Source organism: Gasterosteus aculeatus, chromosome 6 (genome assembly GCF_964276395.1).
Source record: "Gasterosteus aculeatus chromosome 6, fGasAcu3.hap1.1, whole genome shotgun sequence".
NCBI lineage: Eukaryota > Metazoa > Chordata > Actinopteri > Perciformes > Gasterosteidae > Gasterosteus > Gasterosteus aculeatus.
Genome location: NC_135693.1, coordinates 14,359,639 through 14,376,025, shown reverse-complemented (window position 1 = coordinate 14,376,025; position 16,387 = coordinate 14,359,639). Strand labels below are relative to the sequence as shown.

Genomic DNA, 16,387 nt, shown 5'->3' with positions numbered 1-16,387 from the left:
AGAACCTACCGTTTGCTCTATAACACTATACAACAGATGTTTGTTGGAATGGAAGTGCACCCCGTTACGTGTTAGCATGGCAGCGGCGATGACCACCTCGCTAACACAGTTTTGGCCACCTGGGGCTTCCAAGGGGAACTCGGACATGATGATGCCCACCTCGGAGAGGTTGCCATCATTATCCAGAGCTGCGAGGAAGTCTAGCTCCTCCAAAGTCTGCATTAGGCCTTCAGGATCTGGGTTGGAAAGGTTTTTAGATTATATTTTTTGAAAATTAAATCTTTAATTTTATCAACAATCCAAAGGCCGGCACTGGGAACTAAATCCTTAAAAAAAACAGTAAATTAATGTATTGATGTCTAGAATTCACTCTGGGAGAATATTAATTACATACAAATGTACTTTGACTAACAGAGGATTATTATTATTTTTTTTATCATGTCTGAACTGTCGGCTAAAGTGGTGATTCCCTGGGAAAATCCCCTGCAGTTTACTGGCACCCTGGTGGGCGAGCACGAGTAAAAAGGCAGCAGAAGATTAGGATTTTATAATCCTCATCAACATCTACCCTGCGTCACTTTGCAAAACGAAAACTATGTCTCTTCTGCCTCTGCAAAAAAAGACTTACTTTTCAGTGAAGTGAGACAAAGACATGGACACAGAGAGCGAGTGAATTAAATCCACCGTAGATGCTTTCTATTAATTAGTAATCTTTACTCCCACAGACCAACACTACGTCTATGCTTTAATCAACTAATCTCACTGCGTGTGTCTGTTTGTGTTGGTGTCAGTGGGGGTGGGTGGTGGGGGGGGGGGGGGGGGGGGGGGGGGGGGGGGCAAAAGCACATGGAAGCAGGTCAGCTCTAAAAGGATGCCGGCAGAACAGGAGCTGTCAGCTCAGCTGAGGCACGGCTCACCGCCCACCAACAACAACAACAAAAAACAACAACAAGAGGGAGCAAAATCCATCTCGTTATCACTGAAGACGACGGGGAATTTGTGATGAGGAAACAACACGCGCTTAGTCCATAAAAATCTATAATTAATAATGTATTTGTTGCTTGTTCTAAACCTCACCCGGCCTGTCGATGAAGTCACAGTGGCCCAGGCCGGCGATCTGCATCCTCTTCAAGAAGAGCACCGTGGAAGAGACGTCCGACTCCACAACATGTGGCCGAGTCTCCGTAGGAAGCCGTCTGTCCTCTGGGTACAGACAAAAGCACTTGCCTTAAGTAATCTGAATTTGACCAGATGTAGTCGGAGAATTTGAAGGGAATTGGCTCATGTAGATCATAGTGGTAGTAATAGTAGATCCGACTGTCCTGCTTATCCCTGGGTCACACTTTGGGGATGTGTACTGTCCGTCTGAAGTGAAATAATCGTGTAACTATTGATTGTTGTTTCCTTTTAGTTCGAACCTGAAATTGACCAAAAGTAGTCTCATGAAGGATTTTGAAGGAAGGTGGATGAAAAAAATATATAATTTTTGTTTATTTTACATTACATTATTGTATATTATACATGTCATTTAGCTGATGCTTTTATCCAAAGCGACCTAATTTAAACCATACAATACTTATTAAAAATATGAGATATTAAACACAGATATAAAACCAAAATCTTTCCTAGCAAGTACATATTTTTAAATCCTTTCACCGCCGGCTGCGAGTGAATCTGGGTGCTGGAAGCGGACTGACAGGCAGAACTGGGGAATCTGTTTTTCGAAATAGCGAGAGTGAGACACGTTTACATGATGGACGCTTCCCCACTATAACGACGGGGGGGTCCAATGTCTCCCCTTTTGCATGAATAACAGGTGCAGTGAGTTACTCACTTGAGAACTTCTCCCAGTTTTGGCAGCGTCACTGACGATGACAAACCAACGAGTCCATGAAGTCACTCTTTGCGCTCCACTCTGGCAGCTCTTTCCTTCCTCTGAGAAATTTGTAAAATCTGGAGGAATACGGCAGTCCGTCAAACTGATTAAGCTCCAAGATGCCATCGTTCTTTGTTACAATGAGAACTGGCTCACAAGCTGGTCATGAAGTAGAATGCATTTATTTATTAACGTTTGTTTCATTTTGTGAGTAAGAAAGTTGTAAAAGGGTTGAGCACAAATGTCTGCTCGACTCATCGGTGTTACTAAGATATTTTGAATATTTTGCATCTTATACAAGCTCAATAGTACTCAACAGTTGACGTTAATTGTTTATTGCTGACTGAAAAGAATCATTTTGTTTGCTTGTTTTTAGTCACAGGCATCATTTAATTGGTTTTTGCGTCATGTAGTCTTTTGTTTGTGTTGTTGGAGCTAGTCCTTAATTAAGACTCAAGTGCATCTTCACCTCTTGGTTCGAGGCAGCACATCAAGAGAGAGATCAAGATTAAAGCGCTTGAGGTTTGGTAACGACCAGCGTTTTCAGGCAGGTGGCAGCATTGAACAAACCACAGCCGACCGCCATAGAAACAATGAAGTAAGACTTTCAATGGAGAAAATGACACGTTGTTGCCTGCTGCTTAGTAGAGGAGAGGATGAGCAAAGCCTCCGGGTTGTGTGGTTCTTTGTGGTTGCCATGGTGACTCTTGGTGGGTTTCTTACAGCGGGGTTTGCACTTCTCAGACGACGCTTTAGGCGCAGTCGTCCTCTCGGAGGCCAGAAAAACCAACAACAACAACAACAAAGTCTCATCGGTTAATTATTCATGCTCATCGAAGGGTGAAAATATCTTTCTTATGAACCCTTGTTTGTCTCTTTAACATCGACTCTAAAAGTTCATCTCAAGCCATTTTCTTTTTGAAGTTTGATCAAAGTGAGATTGCAATTAAAACAACTCGTTATAAACAGCCGTAAAGGGATTTTTATTTGGCGCCGAGTTCATCAATAAAATCTCTCATTTAAAATGTTAACCCAAAACATTCGTCCCTGGCTCACAAGTTACAGGTCCAACTCTTCAAAGTCATGTCTTCATCACCCAGCGATCCAATGGGGCACAACCTCAAAGCACTTCTTATATTACTGTGCTTTGAAAAAAAATAATGAAATGATAACATACAATATTGACTCTTTACAATGGTTTAAACAGGGCACACCGACGTAATTAAAACACAGCACATTTAAGATTCTTTTACAAATGGAATAAACATTTAACGGCTACAAACAGCACTCACAAACACAAACAGGAGAAGCATCGCTTCGGTACACGTGAGCGATTTACCGACTTCCGTCACTCTGCGATGGCGCTGCATTGCAAAACACTTCAACTACAAAAAGCGTCCTCCAAAGAGAACCCGTGACATGGAGAGAAAAAAAAAAATCCCACGCTGAACGCTGAAATGCTTTGACCAGCCGAATCCCTCCTCGTACAACAAATCACATTAAGGACATCTCCTAACTGGAGGAGCAATGCCAAGCTCTGAATGCATGAATAATCTCAGAGTTCAAGAGTATCAAATCGAGATGGAACGCTCTAAAAGTGTTGGACGCGTTGTTGTTGAAGTCATCCTGCTTGGCTGGAACACCCGAGGACACAGCGAGCGAGAGCGTTAAGCACACAAACAGCAGAGTAAATGTCGAGCTAATATCGGCTGTTGACGTCATTCTTCTGGAACAACAATCAGCCCGTCAATTCTGTCGAGATGGTCTGCCAGAATCCGGAGTGTGGAGCGATGTCCCGAGCTGTGTGTCAGAGCCGGACGGAAATGGGCGAAAAGCGCTTTTCCTATTAAGTACTTCGGTGCAAACCCCCTAAACCCCTAACCCTGAATTTATAAGGTAACAGAAGAGACCCCGTAAAGAGCAGTAAAATGAGCTGATCAAATCAATCCCACCATAAAAACGTAGTGTGAGGGTTTTATTTGGAGAAAATTCAGATTTGAATGAACCTTTTTTTAAGCACCGTGTCAACATGGATAGAAATGATGTATTTGGTACTGAAATACCAGCCACAGTGATAATGTGACGAGTTGTGCTCCATTTTCTTTTATCTTCACGTTAGCTCCAGAACAAACCCGCTTGGCTCTTCAAATATTCAAGCAACATAACTGGTTATAAAAACATCCTATATTTCAGCATTTCATTTCAGAGGAAAAGTGTAAAAATCAGCAAAGAAGAAAAAGAAATATTTGTTTTCTTTCTTTCGTGACAAGTCTGTGTGGGAAAGAAAATCCCTCTGGATGAGAGTCCTGTGCACAAACCGGTAATATCGCGGTTAAATAATAAATAGATAAATAGTTCATTGGTACCTGAGTGAGGACAACAAAGCACCTTTTAGAAACGTAGCACCGCGGTGTGATGTCAGCCACCTTCCCCCAGAAACTCTGCGATACTGTCCAAAAGGCCTTACAGAGTCCCAGTAACTAGTGCAAATACAGAAAGTCTCCGTCTGTCGGTGTGAGATCTACTCGTCCACGAAGTCACAAGCTCAGCTGTCCTTTGGAGCTTTGGGCGGTCTGTAGGGCAACATCGGCACAGGCCTGAAACAAGAGCATCCGCACATGAGACAAAATGTGTGTTACAACAATGCGTGTTAATTCAGTCGGCAATTAATGCTTTTAGACCAATGACTTTCATTAGTCTAAAAGCGCAAATACCTGCTGTCCACGACAGTATGAGCTAATGTCAAATATCTCATTTTGGGCACCTCGTAGCATCAATCTGAATAATCACAAGTCACAACGGTAATCTAGGTAGGGTTGAACAGAATGCCGTTGAAACAATATAAGAGGCGCAAGAGCAAGCTAGAGCCGTGTAATAAAGCTATAAAGTCACATACGTAATGACATTGTGTTTCAAAAAACAGGATACGCTAAAAATGAGCCAATTTTAAGTTTCCGAGGAAAGATGGTTGGTCTGTCCAAGGTGTGGCGCCAAGGAGGTAAAAAATTAAATTAAACTAAAGCCATTTTAATCAGACCAGCACTCGTATGGATGCAATTGTGAATATTTAAATACACTTTAAATTAAATAAAATACGCTGTATACAAGTGTCCCTCATGCTCACAATGATCATTCATTTAGACTTCAATGGAAGAATAACCATCTGGGATCGAGCTCGCAACTGAACAGAAAACACTTCACCTCCCCTCCTCACCTCCCCTCCTCCCCTCTCCTCCCTCCTCTTGTGCACCAGGTGCCAAACGTGGTTCAAGCCCTGTAGCTCCAATCACGAATAAGGGTGAGACAAAACATTTTACGCGATGGACACGTAATCCATCACTCCAGCAGGCAGGAGGCAGGAGCTGCGTGGGATCTGCTGTCACGCTGCACTCACCTGTTGGGTAAAGGGATGGTGGGAGGAGGCCTGGGCACGGTGGGGGTGGGCACGGGGAGGGGGCCGGTTCCCGGGATGTGGACCCGGGCTGCTGTGAAGCTGTTGCCCCGTCGAGAGCTCCTCCCCAGTGGGTCCGCAGGAAGCGGTTTCTGAGGCGCACTGGGTTTCTCAAAGTCCTGCAGGAGAAACGTCACGTTTAGTCCAACGGGTGGAAAACTGCATACGCTGATTTTATTTTGTGTGTGTGCGACGAAACAGAACAGCCTTGTCCTGTTTTCAATGATACAGGATCCAATGCTGGAGGTGCACGACCAAGCACGTGTCTTGAGGAACAAGAGATTTATTTCCTAATTAACTGATTTCAAAGGAAGATTAAACCTGTACTAAATTATTATCAAAGCAGAAATTGAAAAAAAATCCTCATTTGAAAACGCGAAATGAATTACAAACACACGCCAAATCGCACGGCTCTTATCTTCAGATGCACTCTGTGGAAACCTGGATGGTATATCACGTCCCCTTCTACCTCCCTTTGGATATGGATTAGCTGCACAGCAGCTATCTGGAGACAAAGACGGACGCGTTTCACTAGAGGGCACTGCGTTATCAGTTTCTTCCCTGCATTCCCACAGCACGCAGGAGATCGATTGCTCCCGAACCTCCTCCTCTTGTCTCCGCCACCTCTGAGGCAGAGCTGTGTGAGCGGAGAAGGTTATCTGCATGAGGGGCCGTCATGTGTTACTAATCTACAGCAGCGATGAACATCTGCTACCAGCTCTCCAGCTACTGTCACACGATGCACCAAAACCTCCCCACAACACAACACGCTCAGAGGAATAGGTGGACGAAAGTCAAATAATACGCACACAGAGAGGAAAGTGTTCCGCGTGGGTGAGAATTAGACAACTGGGAGGTTTAAAACATTCATGGGTGCAGTCGAGACGTGACTGACTTTGTCACATCAACAGAGCCTCGTAGTTTTAAACATTTGGAGTTTTCAGTGACTCGTTCCCAGATGGCCGGAGTGCAGCAATGTGTCATGTCAGCAGAACTGTGCAGGGAGGATATTTCCAGTCTAACCAAAGTGTTTCTTCACTACACAACCAGAGGAGCGAAGAAGGCCTGTTTCACGTGCTTTTGCAGTTTGGGCCCTTTGCTTCCAAACGAGGTCGGACTTCGTTCTGAAACAAGCGGTTATATTTGAGACTGTAGCCGGTGTGGCAACGCTTACTTGTTTCTACGGTCTCGTTGCTCATCACGCAAGCTTCAAAAGAAAGTACGGCGTTCTTGGCCTGAACAGAGAGAGCCGTGACCTCAACGCCATCCAACCCCTTTGGGAGGACTTTGATAGATCTGCTCCAGAAGAAAGAGGGTCAACAAACACGTGTAGATGCATTTGATCCATACATCATTTTGACCATGCATGTCAGATTGGAATGATAATGATCAATAATACGATAATAATCTGCAATCCTCAAGTCGTTTGTTTCGTGCAACCACTGTAAGCCTGCTTGTCGTTATTCAAACCGCAACAGCAACAATTCACTTATGCAATACAATATTCATGAGCCACGGTGCCCTGTAGTAGTCTCTTTAGCGAGAGAATTACTTCTCTAACTCAAAACTCTCTGTTTACATCAGCCTAAAGCACTTCGGATGCAGTTAAAAATACAAGATGCCCCCGCAGAGGTTGAAACGCTACGACGCTTTAATCAGATGGAGCCATGTGAGCGGCTTAGTGTGATCGTTGTACTCCAGCTCTGAATCACAGCCCCGATGAGAATTTGGGGATAAGAAAAGTACAACTGAACAAACAGAGCATCTCACGGACGGTTTAGTTGAAGGCGAGAAAAACTCCCCCGGAAACGCACAACAGTTGTTTTCAATGTTTCAATGTTTTCCAAAGGACTGCACAGACAAAAACAAAGAGGCAGAGAGACAGATGCCTCCACTCGAACAATCCAGGACGCACGTGCACTGTGATGCACATAACCTCACGCTGTAATTGGTATTCTTGGTGGTGTTCGTCGTCTCTGACTTGAGAAAGATCCATGAAACTCTTTTGGAAAACTCTCCAGAGGAACTGTAAGATGAGGCGGCCCAAAAGCAAACATATCTTCTGATGTCTCCTGAAATGAAGACATTTTGGAAAAGGCATGATTTTCCCTCCTCACCGATGGCGTGTTCTGTTTTTGCAATGCTTGCAAGGTTCGAGCTGGTTTGCTTCAGTCGTGTATTTGACCACAGATATCTGGTATATATATATCTTTCATGTTTATGTTTTAACGTTCAGCTCCACCACTGTCTTCATGTCCATGCTCGGCATCTTCGTCGCAGATTCAATTCTTCATTCAACTCCGAATTAATCGGGTGCAATTGGGACACAGAATGGCGCAACTCCTTTAAATGGGACATATTGGCAACGGTTGTGTACTTTGTTGTGTTAATCATTTCTCACCTGAATGGTTTACACATTGAAGGTGTGATCTTTTGATCGCTCTATTCCGCCGTCCTTCAAGCTGCTGCGTTACATGTGGGATTCTGTTAAGCTCTTCAACGATCCGAGTGTCACACCACAAGGCCAACGTCTTTTGTGAGAGCAGCATGCAAACCTGTCGGTTTACCTGTCGGGGTAAATTATATCAGGATCTGGAGGCGCCGCCACCAAATCTACCCGGCGGATGGGTTTACCATCCCCGTTGCATCCAAGACTGCTGGCTCAGCATGCGTAAATATGACCGTCGCTTTCCACGCAAGCCTAGAAAAAAGGGATCGACACACGCAAGGACGCGAGGAGGTGTGAAAAGCGACGCAAGGGTCGCTCTGAAAAAGCAGAAGCATAAATCAGGCTTTACTCGCGAGCGCCGTTTGCAGGGAAGGAGACAGATTCAAGTGAGTTTGCTACGACCTTTAAAAAGGTGGTCGAGGCGAGTTTCAGATAATAAACTGCGATTTGTATTTTACATTTCGGGCAGAACATTTAGACACATTTTTTGAAGAGCACCCTTTCAGATTGATTTCCTGGCTTTCATTCCACCCCATTGGTCTCCGCGTATGGTGACATGAAAATCATGAGACTTTTTGGATTGACCATGATCATCCATCTCGGTAGGATTTCTTTTATCATATAAGTTACTCTATATTACTTTCACTCATTCTAAACAGACGTTGACCAAACAAATTCACCTTGAAGTTTCAAGCCAAAATGTGCTGAGAAAAATGTAAATTTGAATGTCTGTTTTTCTATAATTACCAAGTAGAACAAATTTTACTTACTCAGATTGCCTAAATGCACCACCAATGATGATTATGATCCATTATGAATAGAAGTGGACATATAAAAAACATTAAGTTCCCCTTGACTTAACCAAGTCTCAGCAGGATGATTTTAATGCTTTATTAAAGAAACAAAAACGGCCTAGAAGACAGTCGAACAAACCTGGTCCACCCTGTACGACGACTGCTGGCGAGGCAGACTGAGAAAAGGTGTCACCCGAGGAGGTGAGAGGGACGTGTGGGCCGGCAGCCCCCTGTGCAGGGCCGGGAGGGGAGGCAGCGTGGGCTGTCCCACACTCAGGGACACCGGCATGGGCTGGCTGATGTGCAGCGGCTGGTAGACGGGCAGCCGGCGGAGGCTGTGGGAGTGGAAGTTGTGCGGCGGCAGAAGAGGCTCCGCGCTCATGAAAGACGGCTGAAGAGAGGACAGGAGGGAGATATTTTCAGTGGTTGCAGCAGCAATGCGTCATCTGCTAGGAGCTTTTGTCAAAAGGTGTTATTAGTAAGTGCAGAATACTGTTGTATTCAAGTGGGCCATGCTAGTGTGGCTCATATGCATAACACGATTTGTTTAGTTCACTAGTAACATTAAAACACAATTACTCACATGAATGACATTTAGATTTTTGGGAAGTAAAACAAGCGACAATTTGAAGTACCTCTGTTGGGTCACATTGTATCAATGTGCGTTCTGTATCTGTGTCAATGCGAGTATCTACCAAAATATTACTCTGAGATGTCAAACGAGAACTGCAACGGACACTTTTTCTGGGAAACTTCTAGAATGCATTCTGAATATAAAATATGATAAATGATAAAGATAAAAGATAAATGATGAATAAAAAATAAAAAATCAACACACGTATGGTCATAAAGACCAATCTTTGCAGGCATAACAAGTAAAACCCCACTTTAGTCATCCTGCTCTCATTCGTGTGAAATAGCAGATGTCAGAAACAGTCATAAAAATGGAGAACAACTTATTAAATATGACGTTCTGAAATTGTAAAAAGGCAAGAGTCTGACCGCATGTCCCGAGCAGCTGTTACCTCTAATATCCAGAACAAAGGCATAACGCCTAAAATGTCCATAAAGGATTTGGCTGCTGGACAACAAATACACACATGTTGAGTGTTAGTGGACACTGGCGAGCGGCTGGAGCAGTCACCATAATAAAATCAGGCTGTTTTTCTGTAGTGGTTCTGGACAGGATACAAATGAAGATGGATGAAGACTGGATAAACATCTAAGCGCAATTAAGATAAAAGATAACTTTTATACAGAGTTGCAAACACAAATCACATCCACACAGTCGTGTTGATGCACGCATTAGTTCGATCACACGCGAATAAATGGAAGGTAATCCTCCTTTGTGTTCATCACTTCCAGCAAACAAATCATAAACGTCTTTCTTCCTCCGCCTCAATAAATCAACTCTGCACCCTACTCATTAAAGAAAATCTTTATCACACACAATCCCATTAAAGAGGCTCAAATAACGGCATCCGGAGTCTCATTTAAAGGGATCGATCTCTGAATTGCAGTTTCTATTGCCCTCCTGTCAACAAAAGCGCTGTAGTTATTATTTCTCAAAGATATACATATAACGAGGGCGAAATCAATTAGGTGAAATCTTGTTTTGTGAACAAAGCGTGGAAGCTTTGACAACTCTGCACCAGAGCTTAGAGGTTTGTGTAGGGATCTAATAGAGTGTGATTACAAAACAAATCAAATCAAACGGGCCCCGACGGGCCCACAGACGCACACATACCCAGCCAATGGAGGAATATTAAGAAAAGTAAACGCTGACACGCAGTGACGTGACGCTGCAGTAACAGATATTTTGTATGGGGCAACTCACCTTATAAATGTTGCCTCCGGAGGGTTTGGGTGGAGGCTTGCGCTTTGGCGTCGGCCTATAGATGGACTGAGTCCTGATGGGGCTGGTTGGACTGTTGGCCTCCACGGATCTATATGAAGAAAGCCAGCAACAACGTGTGATAAGTTTCATGCATTTGTTGTCGTGTTGGTTACTCGATTTACAGTATTTATGGCTCATCGCGTTTAATGCAGGGTTTGTTTTTCATGTTGCTCACTTGATTCATTTTTCTTGCCATATGACGAAAAGTAAACATTTTCGTGTCTGTCAAATGATCAATAAGTATTGGCCTGTTTTCCTCATATTTAAAATGTTGCTCATGAATAGGAAATGAAAAGCTTCAGTAATAAAAACTTTGAGTGGGATGTTTTTTTACTGCCAATCAAATGTGGTGAAATCATTCACTAGAAGTCCTAATGAGGCAGGTTACATGCTTTTTCAGCATTTAATCCTTCCTAGACATAATTAAATTATGTTTTTCCAATTTTAACTTTGATTCATGCTTATTTATTCACAAATCTGAAAGTTTTCAGGAGGCTTTAAAAGGACCAAACTACTTTTTAATTTTTTATTACATTTTTTAATTTTAGTGTTAACATTCATATTTCTAATAATAATAACCATTATTATAATAATGTCTTTAATCGTCAACGATAAAGAGACAAGTCACCTGAACTTCTCCAAGGTGCTCTTCTTATTGGTGAAGAGCAGGCGCAGCAGAGTCTTCCTCCTCAGAAAGATGACGACGGTGGTTACCAGAAGGCTGACCAGGGTGACCAGGATCGCCACGGTAATGACCACACTGTCGGCTGACGCCACATATGACAACACGCACATTAATACACACGCACGCACATCTACGGCACAGAATGAGGGGACATAATGCAGAGACTGTTACGGCGAACGGCACAGTTTGTCATTCAGATTTCTTCTCTCCAAAGACAAAAAAAATTATTAAAAATGGGTTGTTGTGTAATTAGAGGAAAGTCACATTCCAGTCCAATCCGAATCGGCAAGAAAGTGATCTCTAGATGAGTGGGGGCGAGGTAGAAATTGTCCACATTACCTGCCAGTCTCATCGGCCCGCTGTCAATGCTGCCGCCGAAGCCCGTCTCCTCGCAGAAGGGCGGCGCCCTGTGTGCTTCACAGTGGCAGTTCTTCTTGTTGTTGCACACCTGCAAACATTTTTGCTGTATATTACACGCTGTATTGACTCCTTTTCTCCTTTTCTACAGCATGAAACTGAACGGAAAGGCATTTGTATTCTTACCAGCTAAATTTTAGATATAATGTACTAGCCAGAAATCATAAGATTAAAAGGGAATTGGTTTGTTTTTCCATAAATGATCCCCCCTTTTTCAGTTAGTTTAAGTGACTTCCAATAGAAGAGGACACTGCACATGTGGGTATTTCGTCATAATAGATAAAACATGTGCATGGGAGAGTCCATCTCGTAAAGCCTCGGGTTTCCAGGGCACAAGTTCGATCCAGGAGGATTCCCGGGTGAAGTAACTGAGTCCAGCTGTCGGCTGGAGGGAGAATGGAAGATGCTGGCGGTGCGGCGGGAGTTGTACAGCTGTGGGAGATTTGCATTTAGCACAGACGTGCAGTCAAGTGCCGTCCCTGCCTCCTGGACATGGACACTCCTTCGCACAGGGCGACGGGGTTAAGAGGCACGCGGGGCACTCAGGGGGAGCTGTGATTTGTCCCGTGTGTGTTTGAAGGGAAATACTACAGCAGCATAGCAAATACAATCACTTAATTTTGTAACAAGAAAACAAAAATAATGAATTAAGAGTCATGAATCATAAATGCTAAATCATTATGGCCACCGTGTTCTTTAAAATCATCTTGAAAAAAAAGATGCATTAAAAAAACAATACAACAAGGAGACAGTTATATCACTGCGATGGATTTGTCTGAGGATATACACACATTTGGAATGTGAATAAGATGGAGCTGCAATCAGTCTCTGGTTGTCGTATTTGATGACACACATGAGGTGTCTCTTAACGGCATATTTCAGATATCAGAAAAGATGACACTTTTTGAAGAGATCTGGTTGATATGGTGGCCATATAATTTATAGAAAAGCCACATATGCAGGTAGAGAAAATGACAGATAAGTTGGTTTGGCAGATTTTTCTGGTGGGGGGGGGGGGGGGCAGCTCAGGTCCAAACTCTCAATTTGTTCTGTTCTTCAATTCTCATGCAATGTGTGTGCTTATGTGGTAATATTTATTGCAACGTGTCGCTGGCAGCTTTGTTGTTGAGCATAACTATGTTATTTTCTAATAACGGACTGATTGGGTTCAGTGTTTGGCCTTTTGCAGGATACTGAGAAAATGTTTGAGAAATATACCATTTTAGAATCAAATGTCTGTTTTTTTCCGACAATGAAGTGGAGAGTTTAGTGCGTGCTAAACTCTCCACTGGTAAATGGATTCGTAAAACTAAGCAACACAGTAAATAAAACATGAATGTAACCTTTTTGAATTATTGATATGAATTACAAAGAGAGGAAGGTGCTCACTTCTTGGCACGGAGTGTTACTTTCATCCTGAACAAATAACTGTTCTCTCCCTGCAGTGCTGCGCCGTACAGGGTCAGAAGATGATGAACGACAGCTTAAGTAGATCATAAATGATGCTGTTAAGTGGGATTGATTAAAACCTCCGTGGGACAATGAACATCGATTGTACAAAACTGGAGCATCTGCCGTAACTCTCAGACTGGCAAGCAAATACACCGTTGAGTGTCTTCATTTTGTCCGGTTGGTCAAACAGTGGCTAAATGCAAACACCACCGAGGCCTTATTCAACTCGACATATTACGCCCGTAGATCCTTCGCACTCACCCCGCGTCCATTGCACTTTCCAGAGCACTCGTGCACACCGAAGACGCTGACATTCTGGCACTGGCGATTCAGGCACACCTGAAAGCATCAGTCGTAAGAGAGATAGGATAGAATAGTGAGCTGCAAAATGTGTAAAATCAAGCAACAGTGCCCTCCCCTCCCCTCCCCCATTCTTTGTCCGTGCAGAACAATGAGGCAGAATAACAGCGTTCAACAAGCTGTGTAATAGGGGATTTAGAAGCACAACACGTCGCGTGGGCTGTGAATAGACACATTGTTTTTGTATCTTATGATGAGGTCTTCTGATGAAATACATCTGCCGGCATCATTCAGACCACAGATCAGGCTTTTTAGAATAAACATCAACCAGGTGGGCAAACGATTGGACCCATGAAACTGTTTAACCACTAAACATGTCGGTTAACGCGGGTCAACGATGGGAGAGGAAAAAAAAGACTGAAACGAAAATGAGCATCACTAGACTGAAGTGATGTTTTATGGACCCGCCGGAAAAACCTTTACTGCAGTTCATCGGAGAAACAAAATGCACAATATGCTGTGAATCCTTCCGGAAAAAATACAAAACAAAAAACATAGATCTGGCAAATGCTAGCTGTTGCTTTTATGTAGAAAATAGGCCTGCATTAAAGCAGCTTTGAGCTTTCATCTTCCTGAAATTGCCCCTGTGGAGTGGATCAAGCCAACATAATGCTCTGATAAGCTTAGAAAATAGAAAGCCAACAAAAGGTCCAGCACACAAACCCACCTGCAGGCCAGCAACATTTCCAGATAATGTGTGGAGCTCGTTCACATTTAGCAGAGACATCAGCCAGGGGACAACAGGAGCTGGCAAGCGCTCGCTTTGCACAGGAAGCTTAAAGGCTTTTTAGCTCCGAGGGCAAAGAGCGCTTTAGGTATCCGATAAAAGTGCATGAGGATATCGTATGAAAATGGCTATTTTTCAAGCATAACGCAGCCCTCACACATTCAGCTTTTCACAAGGTAAATCCAAAGCTGCGAGAGGTTCAGCCAATCATCCGGCGGTGAGAATTGCTCACGAGACACCCGGGCTACCTGTAAAGGAGCGAGGTTGGCCTGGGCAGCTCTGGGCCCTGTGTGTCAAAACGTTTTTCTCTCATATTTTCTCTCTAACGGGAAATGGTGAGAAAGGAAAAAGTCGTGCGCAGCTGGAATAAAGCAAACATTAAGGAGAACCAGAATGGCTGGTGCGAGGAAGCAGCGAAGACTTCTGCTTCCCAGAGTATCCACTCTGACTGCGTTGCTGTTCATGCCCATGAGCAACTTTTCAGCTGGTACCATCGGGAAAGTGTCACGGCCAGTAAACACTTCATTACTGAGGTTCTGCACAGGGAAACCTAACTTCCAACATGTGGACAGCATGTTAACTTATTGCTATAAAGCAGCAGAGGATGTTGGTAAAATGACCCGTGTGACCCTCACACCACACGCCCTTAATTATCATTGCAATCACAACCAGTTGGCCATTAACGCAGGACCGAGAACAGATCTTGCAGCCTCATATGGAGAGACAATTCACAGGGATGTGAAGTGTTCCAGGCCAAAGATCTTTTTGCTGCCTCATTCTTGGCAGAACATGGCCTTGATGTCACTGGTGGGTGGAGGGAGGTTTTGAAGGCAGCACATAGAAGGAGAGAAGTTGAGGGACACACCTAAGAAAATAAGAGGTTGCAATAATGGTCTCGTTCAGCCCTCGGCGTGATGTTTATACATGGATCACCGGCCCCACTCAGGAATGAACTCTTTTAGCCCTTTTTTTAGGAGGGGCGACCACTGTGTCCTCGCCTTGGCCCTGCACAGTACTACAATAGACTCATAACAGTTTTCAGCTTTTTGGGGTCTCAAAAGGCCAATTATACCTGCATTAATATACCTGCATGCTGTGGTTAAAGGGCAATACGCAACCACCTAACAGATCGTACATGTATGTAGTGGACAATCTGAAAAAGAACAGCGATAACATATTGTTAAGCTGACGCTTTTATCCAAAGCGACTTACAATAAGTGCTTTCAACCATGAGGATTGAATGAATTCTTCAAGAAAGCCCAGCTACAAAGTGCTACAAGTAGGTGCCATCTCATGTGCTACTAAAGTGCTAAAGGCTCATACATTTACCTGGTCACATTTAATTTAGTGTTGCTTTGTGAAGATAACCCTGCACGTAGGTGAGTCTTGGAGCAGCGCCGGCGATACTATGCAAGGATGAAATACCACGTCTTCAAAATGTCCGTACACAGAGCAAATAATCATCTGATCACTCACCGTGCCGTCTCCACACTTTGTTCCAGCCAGAACCAGCCCGGGATCGGGCATGTCATCGCCCAGATAAACGTGCGTTCCCCGACACAGGATACGCCCTCCTTCTTGAAGTGGGATATTGGTTTCGATGGAAACAGCATTCGTTCCGATGACTGGCCGATTGGCTCCTCCCTGGCACTGAATTTTACCACACTTCGCATCCCTGAATAAAGCGCACACAAAGGGAAACATGAAAAACATTTGAAAACGCTCAAATCGATAAAGCTTCAAACATAAAGGCAATGTCGATCGCAGACAAAGATGAGCGACTGACTGATGAAAGACTGCTGGAGAGAGATGCGGCGCTACAGTCCCGCGGCTATGAAAGCAATCAATTAACAAAGAGCTTGATTACAGGATTCACCCAGAGGGAGGAGGTCTTTCAAACAATTAGTCGACAAGAAGAGCGTGAAATGATTCATGCACAGTTTCCAAGACAAGTAATGAGCTGCTATCTTCCTCAAATTACATCTTTCACTATGCAAACTTTCGTTTTGAAGATCACATGTCCGATTCCACAGCGCATTGATTGATTGCTAATGACACCACTTAAGCTAATCAGTTATTTCCCGCCGCACAGTCTCACCTTGCATCGCATTTGGCAAAAGAGCCCTTAGAGTCCTTCCCACAATTCCCGTAAGGATCTCCTGCAGAGTTGACTCTCTCGAAGCATATCCCAGGGGCAGGCTTGGCTCCTACACGTAAAATCAAAAAGTCAGCCAAATACAGAATACAAGCAGCAAGATGAAGGATTTCCCCTCTGCAGG

The 16,387-nt window shown here is 43.8% G+C and overlaps 1 protein-coding gene across 2 annotated transcripts in view; it reads right to left on the bottom strand.

Moving 5' to 3' along the window:
- Positions 1-2,840: 2,840 nt before the first annotated feature.
- adam12b (ADAM metallopeptidase domain 12b) overlaps positions 2,841-16,387 on the bottom strand; it is a 59,223-nt gene continuing 45,676 nt past the window's right edge. Inside the window, exons 15-23 of one of the 2 annotated variants that reach the window (XM_040179101.2) lie at positions 16,207-16,315; positions 15,585-15,783; positions 13,283-13,360; positions 11,492-11,600; positions 11,096-11,234; positions 10,408-10,516; positions 8,710-8,961; positions 5,271-5,446; positions 2,841-4,473 (exon numbers count right to left, since the gene is read on the bottom strand). In XM_040179101.2, the coding sequence (XP_040035035.2) occupies positions 4,422-4,473; positions 5,271-5,446; positions 8,710-8,961; positions 10,408-10,516; positions 11,096-11,234; positions 11,492-11,600; positions 13,283-13,360; positions 15,585-15,783; positions 16,207-16,315 (1,223 nt within the window). In that variant the 3' untranslated portion in view covers positions 2,841-4,421. Of the gene's footprint in view, positions 4,474-5,270; positions 5,447-8,709; positions 8,962-10,407; positions 10,517-11,095; positions 11,283-11,491; positions 11,601-13,282; positions 13,361-15,584; positions 15,784-16,206; positions 16,316-16,387 lie in introns of both variants that reach the window. The other variant, XM_040179100.2, reaches the window with a different exon arrangement.